The 10689-nt window shown below is 40.3% G+C and overlaps 1 protein-coding gene across 4 annotated transcripts; it reads left to right on the top strand.

Moving 5' to 3' along the window:
- The first annotated feature begins 76 nt into the window (after nucleotides 1-76).
- CKAP2 (cytoskeleton associated protein 2) lies at nucleotides 77-10529 on the top strand. 4 transcript variants are annotated; one of them, XM_057367415.1, is made up of 9 exons: nucleotides 77-196; nucleotides 1747-1834; nucleotides 2619-2688; nucleotides 4425-5245; nucleotides 6250-6415; nucleotides 6900-7067; nucleotides 7629-7701; nucleotides 8411-8801; nucleotides 9656-10529. In XM_057367415.1, the coding sequence occupies exons 1-9, from the start codon at nucleotides 136-138 to the stop codon at nucleotides 9888-9890; spliced, it is 2073 nt and encodes a 690-aa protein (XP_057223398.1). In that variant the 5' UTR covers nucleotides 77-135; the 3' UTR covers nucleotides 9891-10529. The 4 variants fall into 4 exon arrangements, with proteins under 4 accessions (XP_057223398.1, XP_057223397.1, XP_057223399.1 ...); XM_057367414.1 differs by having other exon boundaries at nucleotides 78-196; nucleotides 2616-2688; XM_057367416.1 differs by lacking the exons at nucleotides 77-196; nucleotides 1747-1834 and adding an exon at nucleotides 2234-2505 and having other exon boundaries at nucleotides 2616-2688.
- Nucleotides 10530-10689: the final 160 nt, after the last annotated feature.

Raw genomic sequence — 10689 nt, 5'->3', positions numbered from 1 at the left:
CCGGGGAGCGGCCGCCATGTTCCCCCCCCGGAGCGGCGCGGGGGCAGAGCTCTCCCGCCATTGGTCAGTTCAAGCCCCGCGGCCGGGCCAGTCAGGGAGGCGCCGGGCGATTCAAACGCTCCTTGAGCGGGGACCATGGCGGCGCGCACGGCTCCTCAGCTCCCGGCTAGCCGCAGATCGGAGCCTGCATTCCGCGGTAAGGCCGGGACACCCAGGCACCGCAGGGCACTGAGGGACTGGGTCGCTTCTCGTCGCCGGTCGCCCGCCCGCCTGCCTGCGCGGGGCCGAGCGTTACCGGCCGCTGTCGCAGCCTCGCGCATCGCCACGGCGGGTGACAGGGCAGCCGGTTGGAGAGAGGAGCTGTGCGCTCTCCGGGCGGTGGGAGGTGAGGGTAGGTGTCCCGGACGAGGTCGGACACCGGGAAGATCTTGGCAGCAGCGCTCGCTGTCGTGGTCTTAGAGCTTGTGAGCTCCGAGTCCGAGACTTCACCTTCCCTTGGCGGGGTTGGGGCTGGTGCGGACCCCATTCCATCCGTCCTATACCTGCCTCAGAGAGGGTTCCTGGGGTGGAAGCCTTCCTTCCTGACAAGGGACGCCCTGACGTTAAGAGCATCCCCTTGAAAACAGCAGGTACACCGCCGACCTGGACTCCYGCTCTTTTGGTTATTTAGTTTCTGACAGGTTCATCTTCTGCAAGTTTAAGCAACGGAGCTGCTTTGGTGGTGCTTTGCTGTTTGTGCGAGGGGCGGTGAGAGACATTTTTGAAGCAAAAGTTGCTGGGAGGCTCTGGGATGCACGCCCAGCTCCCCGCCGAGCTTGCTGCTCTTGGCGGGTKCTCCGGCGCTGTACGAGTTGTGGTAGCTCCTTGGGAAGCAGATGATGGACACTGCCTTCTGTATGCTTTGTCCAGAGAAGGTCAAAGAGCTGGGAAAGCATCTGGAGCACAAGTCCTGTGAGAAGGGACTGAGAGAGAAAAGGAGGCTCAGGGGGGACCTTATCTCTCTACAACTGCCTGAAAGGAGGGTGTAGCCAGGTGGGGATCGGCCTCTTCTCCCAGTTAACACGTGACAGGACAAGAGAACATAATCCGAACCTCTGCCAGGGTTGGCTATTAGGAGAAAATTCTTGACAGAAAGGGTGATTAGGCATGGCAGTGGACTGCTCAGGGTGGAGTCACCATCCCTGGAGGGACAGTGACTGATGTTCTTAGGGTCTTTTCAGGATCACTTTGTGCTGTTAACAACATTACCAGTAGTCTAACATTTGCACAGATGCCCGAGTGACAGTGRAAAAGAAGCAAATTGTTTTACAGGTGATCAGCTGGGTTCATGTGCACGGTGTTTTTCATGTATGCTGTATTTGCTACTGCCACAAGTGAAAAGYGTGCTTGCTGGACCAACAGTAACTATGTGAAATGCTGGGCAGGCATCGTGAAGATGAAGGAGCAAGCCTGACTTCTTCACATCACAAAATTGTGTTTCTTTTAGCCTAATAAAGCACACCAGCCATCTAGTGTAGCTGTGAAATTACATTCAACCATCCCTTGATTATGGCCTTTCTCAAGAAATGTGAGAACATGTAAGACCTTGAGATATGAATACTAAAGACTTTCTTAATTTATAATGTTTATATTTCGTAATCCCTTGATGCTTTTCTAGCTGCATTTCCTTCTTGACTGTGAAACAAAATTTGGCATCGCTATTTTAGGTGAAGATTAAATAAGTCTATCTTTTYTAAAATCCACTAGAACAAAGACGACAGAAAGTTGAAGAATATCTGTCGAGAAAGAAGAYCTTTTCAGGTGTGCCCATTCAAGAAAATCAGAAATCAATCAGGTAATATTCCTGATATGGCTTACATTCTCTTAATTTTATATTCACTAATGTTTCTTCATTTTCATCTCATCTGGCTTCCCTAAGATCATCTGATGCAAAGATACCACTTGGTAACTACAATGTTYATTGTCAGTCACATGCGATAGTGACACATCCTATATATAACACATCACAAAGCACTTGATGAAGAGTTTGGATTTGTAACCTTAAAGTGAAATGTTTTTCTTCTGAGTTGTCAACTCATTTTCATAGTTGCTAGGAGACAATACTGGTTTTGGTGGTTTTGTAGCTTTCTGGATGCCAGCTCTGGTGCCTGACTGAGGGTTTTGGACCTTGTCAGGGTGGTAGGAACTACTTGTCCTTGTTCAGACTTGTCTCAAATGGCCTGGGCTCATGACTGTAATAGCAGAGCTTCAACTCACTGTGCTACTACCCCTTTCCCCTCAACTGCAGCATTTAGAAACTTGACCTTCTGTAGCAGATATGTCAGATCAGACAAGTTGGTAYGCACTCTTGAACATGAGAAATTACACCTGCAGTAAATTCCAATCTGTTAGACAGCTCTTTATGGTGTAAGAAGGGATGTTTTCCTGCCTGGGTCCCGATCAATGGTTGCTTAACCATTTGTTTTTGCTGGAGGAATGGTACAAGCTACTCTTCAATGCTTCAGTGTGAGTTCAGCTTGCAGACTGCCAACTGAACCATCCTCTAAAAATACATTCCTTTGTTGCATGATTTAAGATACCTTTTTTTTTGGTTTTTTTTTTTTTTAAATTGGCAGCAGAACTAGGAGAGTAACTAGAAGTGAACTGCAAGACAAGTTACAGCCCCCAACATCTCCAAAGCCAGAAATGGTAAGTTTTTAACTGATATTTAAATAACAATGGCACTCTGTTTCCTTGGCTACAATATTCTACTTACTTGAATCATATCTATGTTGTATGACTTTCAGAGCATGAGAAGCTTGCAGGTGGAAAGGTGCAGTTTGTTGAGACTTTTTTCGGTCACTGCTTATTATATACTTTTGGAAAAGCTGTCACATTACAATCAGTAATGGATCATATTGATATTCAGTTTGTACCCAACAGAAGACAGGGGTAGAGATGATACTATTATTGCTGAAATGATGCTTAAATTTTAACAACTTTTCTCAAGACTCTTAGATTTTTTTTTTTTTTTGCTGCATTTTGAGTCTTCATGGAATTTATTTAAAATTTGACTAAGATATTCTGTCAGAATAAAATAAATTATATTTGTACTCGGATACTTATAAGAATGCCAAACCATTAACAAACTACCAGTTGAGTGTGTATGGTTTTTCAGTTATGTGTTGGCAAAACTAATCAAAAATAGATGCCAATACCYAATCAGAGTTTAAGGGAATGTGTTCCCTGCATAATTTTATGTCACTTTCCTGGAATTAAGATGCAAATGGTTGTGCTACTTAGAAAAATGCAAAATAGAGATTCTTTTCCAGACCTGTTCTCAAGGAAAGGTGAGGAAAAAGTAAACATAAGACCTATGTTCATTTTAGATAGTATTGAGTTTGGGGTTTGAAAGATTGGAGACTTGGAGTTACTTGAGGAGAAAAGCAAAAAACTTAGAACTTCAAAACTGAACATTGAGGAGGAAAATTCCAAAGGCAAGAATAAAAGTGTCGAGTGTTTTTTTAGAAATTTCCTGAAGGGACATACTTTGGTCTGTATAAACGTCTTGTGTGATTTTTAAAGTTGAGTTAAGCTACATAATTTCCTGAAATAACAGTCCTCACACTCAATCTCTAGTTATGTAGGCTTTGTTAAATCTAACTACTAAGCCTCAATGACAGACCAGGTAATGAGATGCAATGTAGTTTTCTTACAGGTCAAAGATATCTTCCTTAAAGTCTGCTCCTGCAGATTTCCATGTGTCATTCACATGTTATTTTCTACCATTGGATATTTCACTCTTCCAAAAGCTGCTGTTTGGACAATGCTGAATTAGGTGCTGTAGAGCATCTTTTTTGGAGGAAAAGACTAGACTCCATTTCTCATGAGGAGCTGTGCTGAGAACATACAGCTGAGTTCCAGTAAAGTCATGTAAAACTGATGTAACTTCTCAACTTGCAGCATTCTGTAGCTCAATAGTTAGAAAAATTCTCCCTCTTCTGGTAACATCTCCTAGTGCCCTAATTGCAGGCTTTACTCCCTCCCATGTGTTAGTAGACTAGCCACACCAAGTGAAGGAAAGGTGCTGCCATTAAGTGATGAGGTATGCAAACAGAGATACTGCTTTTGACTATATATAGACTATAGCAAGTTTTTACTTCATACCTCTTCTTAAAAGTTAAATTGAGCAGTTAAAAGCCAGCAGTTGCTCTTAGAGTTTTGTTTCTTACTTTCAAGGCAGAATTTAAGCAATTTTTATTTGAGTTTTGATGTGAATTCTGCAGTAATAGTTGGCAAATCCTCTACTCAATATTTATACATCCGTGGGTGCTTTTTAACTGGCATTTACTACTAAGCACTTTAAATCAGTGGAAACCTCTTTGRAAACAACATGCAGCATGAACATACTTCTAACATTTCCATGAATTTGCTTCTGATTTCAGGAAAATAAAGAGAATGCCGATAAGTTGTCATGGGACCAATCAACCGTAAGCTCAGAAGCAAATGTTACTTTAGACTCTTCCACAATCCCACTTAAAAGTTATGTATCAGGGACAAACTGCAATCTTGAAGGTCAAGCTCCAAAGAATAAAGCTATTGCTATAAAATCTCAGCATGTATCACTTAGCAAGGCCTTAATGGAATTAAAAAGAATTAAAGAGAGGCATTTGATAGGAGAAAACCAAAATGCAAGTATCAGCGTACCAAAGAAACCACCTCTTGGCAGATATCGTGGCAAAGTTATCCAATCCAAGATCAATTCTTTCCGAAAAGCAGTAAAAAGTGAGGGGGAGGAGAGTTCTTTTCCAGACAAGAAGCTAGCTCCTTCTGCCATCAAACAAGCAGCAAATTCTTTGTCCATGAAAGGCAATAGTGTAGTGCTGAAGGCCATCAAAATCTCAAACAGCCCCAAGTCTGTAAAATCAAATGGTGTCCTGCCATTTCACAGCAAACCATCTGACAAAGCTGCTACTAACTCACAATCTGGTCCGAAGAAACAGCTGACATTTGCTGTGGCAACAAAGAAAGTAACAGTCCCAAAAGTGGTTGATGGAAAGGGACCACTGCCATTGAAGGCTGCTTCTCGCAATCCTGATCTCAGAGTGCGGGGCGTGAAGAAACATGCAGGTTTTTGTGAAGATGCAGGATCAGAAGCTCCAGCAAAATCAACTTCTGTTGTTCCTGGTACAAAATCAGGACAGAATTCTAAAACTGATGTCAACAGAAAATCTATTCTGCCCAAAGAGTCAGCAGAAGTGAGAAGGTAACTAAGTTACTGTTGTAGCTTGATCTTGGAAGTTATTCAGGATTTTTCTCCCAGAATATCTAGTCTGATCTATTTCTTGCTGTATATACTCTGAAAAATAGAAAGCTTAATCTTTGGACTTGACGCCCAAGGACAGCAGACTAAAACTTTAGACTTAAACTTAGAAATCGAGATTCAAACTACTTGCAGCAGGTCTGCAGGCTTACAACTTGTCCTGTTAAAAAATGGATGTTGCTGGAGCTGTTTTTTAGTCTAAGTATTGTGACAGCCTTATGCATGACAGATAATTGTGTAAATTAATTTCATATGCATGTCACAGTTTAAAAAAAATACTGAGGCAGGATGTATATAGAAAGGAGCATCTTTACAGAAGGAGAGCACTTGTCAGGGACATTTTTCAGTTTGGTGAATGCAGCATGGACAATGGGTGGGAATATGATTCACAGCCTAGAAGTTGTTTAATATTCCTCATATAGAGCTCCTTGTAGTAAGTCACATTTACTAAAAATTGATGGTCTAGGGAATGGGGTTGAAATGAAATATTAAAACTGAATTACACTTCAAATCAGTTTCAGATTTTATAAATTGTGTGATAGGGTTTTTCTGGGTTGCTCTCCATGCTTTGTGTCTCAAGAGATTCATTTCTGGTTTTTCATCTGGAAGTGGGATTGGGGGGGAAAATGGTGACACAGATGAATAATTCAGAAGCATTTTTTTTACTTTCTTTTGAAAACAAGGGTCTGTAACCTAAGTGTCTTGTTGCTGCTGGAAGGGAAGACATTAAAGTGTTCCTACCTGATACATACCTGAAGCAGACAGTAATATGAATAGTTCTGAATTGTCCATGCAGATCTAAAAGTACCTTTATTCCTTTTGGGATTAAAAGAAGACTCAGACTATCTGGAAAATATATCTTTGCATGGCTTACCCTAATTACTGTCAGTCAATGTAAAAAATGATAAAACATCTGTCACTTCAGCGCRTAATATTCCTAAATGCAGAGCTCGCCTGGATGAATGGAGGGCTTCCAGAGGAAAAGTGATGAGACGACCTCCTACATATGTATTTCTGGAACCCCAGTGTAAAAGTGAAGAAAAAGAATTCTCTGCTGCTGAAACAGAAAAGGTCAACAAGACTCTGAGTGAATGCCTGCAGTTAACAGAACAGGTACTTGGAGCCCTACCTACTTAATTCTGGTCGTATAGGTCCTGACAACCCATAAATTCTGTGGGCATGCTAGACCTTTGTCAATCAGATTCAGGGGACTAACTGTTTCCCAAGTCAAGCAATATGGCTTTTGCCAACAACTGAAGAAAGTGCTGACTATTCAATACCAGCAATAACGGTAATAATAGTAATAGGACTATAAACTAAGAGTAGCTAGAATGAATTAATGTAAAACAAGTTTGCATTTGCAGAAACTTGTCTGTACTTTTGAAAAACTCTGTTTCAAGTAGTTCTGAAGGTGTCTATACATCTTACTACTCCTTCTAGATACAATAGTGTATAAATAATTCTAATTTTGAAGAATAGGTGAATAACAATTCTGACAAAGGAAAAGAAAAACTTGCTTTCTGGTTCAAAAGCAGGGAAACTACAGCGTCTCAATGTGTCAGTTGCATTTAAATATCTAGTTTTGTGTTGATTTTAGGGACATCAAGGTGATGAAGTACGTGCCATGTTGGAAGACCTGAYGCAGAGCATTCCTGGTGTTAAAAAGTTTGCAAAGTATTGGATCTGCTGTATGCGCCTTGAGCAGATTGGCCCTCTTGAAAAGCTTATTGCTGTCTATGAGGAGGCTATTTTGGCAGGAGCAACGGTGAGGAACTTTCCTTAAAATTTGAGACTAACAATTAACAAGGATGAAAGTATGACATGTAAAATACAAAAAATACAAAAACTTCTGATTTTAATAAATACCTTTATAGTAGGAACAGAGCAATATGACCTAACTGACCATTAAAATAATGGAYTTGGTTTGCTCTGTAACCATGGCAGATACTACTTTAAAGAAGAAAGGTTTAAGATCATCATATTATCCTGTGATGTTCTGCCTGGAAGGATTTAAGGACTGAGACTTCTAGTCCCACTAGCAATCCAAAATAGAACTTAATTTTACACTTTCCAAGGGACTTCATATCTGTGCTTTAATATCAGCAAGATTTCAGGGCATCAAATACAGCTTTAGCACACCAAATATAGAAAACACTTGGAATACACAAGGATTCACTTGTTTTCTGACTTCAGTCTGAAGAACATTAAATAAACAAACATTATCTGGCCTGCTCCACTGTCYCTGTAACTACTGTACCAATCTAATAAGCTGAAATTATAATTAATTTTGGAATTGTTTTTCTAAAACAGTGCAATTTTTTTTCAGCCTAAAGAGGAACTGCGACACATATTAATAGACATAATAAAAAATACTGAAAATCTTTTTAACTCTGAGAATGGTAAGTCTAAGTACCCTATTCTAGTTATATGCCTGATTTGACAGGCAACACAAGCTTTTAAAACTATTTGTACTGATATAAAATTTATTTCATGGAAAATTTTCTGCGACCATTTTATACTTAATTGTCTTTGAAAACAATCTTGGCAAAACAAATTCTTTTAAACATGGGCATGTTAAAATGATAGGAGATGCTCTTGTATTCAAACTTGTTACTTAAGCTTTATCAAAGCTGTGTCATCCAACAATTTCAGCCTGATAAAGGGTAAATAGAAATACTCCTGTGAGCCAAAAATTAGCGCCTCTGACACAAACTCCTTCACTACCARAAGTGTGGTTGTGTTATGGGGTAGTGTCAATTAAAGACTGTAAATATTCTAATTTTGGAAGTAAAGTAGCCATGAATATTCCCCTTCAATGTAACATAACCTTTCAAGTATATAAACCCAGAAAATGGCTGAAATACTTGTTGTGAAGTACTGCGTTTTAAAAGGAAGAGAATGCCTTTTCAGGATGTGTACTTAGCCTGAGCTTGCAGATTGCAGATTCTTAAAGGTGGCTAAAATTATCAGTAACTTAAACTGTTGTGGCTCAGAATCAATGCATACTTACCTGAAATCTTAGAGCCCTACATGAGAATAAAAGTTATCTCTAAAACATTTTCTTTGTAACTAATTGCAGCTGTACTTTCTAAAATGCTTTATTTTTAGGGGGAGCTGTGATAGAAGCTCATTTAAGTGAGGTAGTGGAAGTCGGCGAGGAACCAAATTCATCTGTAGAGCCGGTTCATGAAATCTTGGAGGATTTCTGCCCTGATGATGACCAAAAAGCAGAGAGTGATAACAAGGAGGCAGAGACAAGCAGTGAGGTTATCAAAAAAGAAGAACTTGATTTAGACTTAAAATCAAGAGGAGGGAGCTTGCCAAAAAAGAATAAAAAGCACAAGGCTAAAGAACGGGCAAAAAAGAAAGGAAAATGCGAAAGAGAGCAAAATGAGGATGGGATAAAGAATATAGCCCAAGCAGTTAATTCTCCTGAGAAAGAGAATGACACATCTTATTCAATTATATACAATCCTCCTACCACACCTTACTTAGAAAGGTAAGATTACTACAGGTAAGCATGGAAAGTGTCTGCAGTAACAATGCTGGTGCTGTTGAAACAGGGAGGCACTGCATTTATGAATACCTAGTTAAAAGCTCTCAAAAACAACATTTTTTGGATCACTTTCTCTTCCTTTAGAAGGAAGTAATGTTAAGTAAGCTCCTCTGTTTACTCTAACTGTTTTGCTTTTTGAGTGGTTCACTASAGAGTAAGCAGACTTTTGTGGCAGAGACCTAAATTCCAGATTTAGGATTCCGTCCCACTGCCAACATGGCAGTAGCAGTTCTACACTGAGCTAGATAAAGTAGGTGTCTCCAGTCCTCCCCTTTTCAAATGCAGATGAGAATGCATGTCATATAACAGAGAATTGTTGAACAAGATGTAACTGTCCTGTAAAGATTATCTTAATTGCACCTTGAGGCAAAAACCTGGGCAGTAACCTCAGTACAAATTAACTAATACTTAAATTTATTTTTTTTTTTACTATAAGTTTTCTTCTAGGATAGCAGACATAGGGAAAGTTGTGCTCAGCTTTGACATCTGATGGAGTTGGAATCCCGGCAGCTGTCCACTGTCCCTCATAGCAGGAAAAACAGCTTCCCCCTGATGGAATAGGAAAGAATCTTTCTTTGGGAACTTTTTGGGAGGTTTTCTGGGTTAAAATATCTTGCCCAAGAAAAGAGTTGTACATCTGGTTTTAACTGGATGAATGGGAAAGGGCCTGTTTCCTTTTGGCTATGGGAATGGGAAAGAGTTGAACAGGAATCATGATTTGCTGTTTCTGCCAGTTGCTGCAGAGATAACTTGTGTGATGGTGTGCCTATGTTCAGTGTTGGGTTTTCTTTCCTAAGTGGGAAGATGCATCCTGAGGCAAATGTCTGCAGTGCTAAAGCTCTGCAAATTGCAACTCCTCTGCGATATTCTCAACGCATTCGGGAGAAGATGTGGAAGCTGTCTGATGTTAAAGATCAAGATCCATGTGTCTCTTCACTTGAGCAGCTGGGAGACTTGGAATCAAAAGCGACTGTGTTTATCAACAAACAGAGCAATGCTCTCCAAGAAAAAAGCGCTGAAATAGAAGAATAGAAGTACTACTGCTGCTACAGGGGGTTAAAGATTTGATACAGGGAGTTTRGGGGTACTTGTTTTTAATAGCTTTGAGAAAGGCACTGTCTAAAACTTGTGTGCATGGCTTGAGCTGAAATTTGACTGCCRGAGTCACTAAGTAAAAAGTTTTTAAGTTGCTGCCTTTTGAAAATTGTAACAAATCAGTCCTGATTTAGTACTAGGCTTGTTGCCTTCAACTATCTTTCATTATATTTTTATTTAGGTACTAGGTGTAATGCTTTATATTAGTAGTTCATTTAGAATATTGCTAATGTTGTTGCAATTCCTAAGAATTCGTTAGAAACTCACCATCTCATAGTTTAAGAAAACAAAATAGGTGTTCTAATAGGGCAATGTCTGCTCTGACAAGGTTTAGCTTTGAAAACTGAAGACCCCTGGTAAGGTGTGTGCTGAATTTCAACTGTTGCATCTGATTTTAGGGCTGCTTTAACAAAACCGAATTATTATTCTCTTTAGTTACTGAGATTTTGTTTATTATCAAGTAATCCTAGATGAGGTATGATACACTACATACTATGTGACAGTGTTTATCTGGCTTTGTATTAGTCTGGTACTCTGGTTCACTTATTAAACATATCAAGTTAGTTGTGTTTGTTATTTATTTAAAGGCTAAAAGCTATTTAGTCTGTTCTTGAAAGCGAGCTGCCAAAGCGGTCCCCTGACCCATCTCCCATTCAGGCCCCGCTGAGTGTTTCCGCGCCCGTTCAGCGGAGCAGCAGCGCCAAGCCCTCCGGGCCGCCACGGCCGCTCCCGCCGC

Source organism: Malurus melanocephalus, unplaced genomic scaffold (genome assembly GCF_030028575.1).
Source record: "Malurus melanocephalus ecotype Western Australia unplaced genomic scaffold, MMel_1.1 scaffold_78, whole genome shotgun sequence".
NCBI classification, from domain to species: Eukaryota; Metazoa; Chordata; class Aves; order Passeriformes; family Maluridae; genus Malurus; species Malurus melanocephalus.
This window is presented reverse-complemented; position numbering and strand designations above follow the sequence as displayed.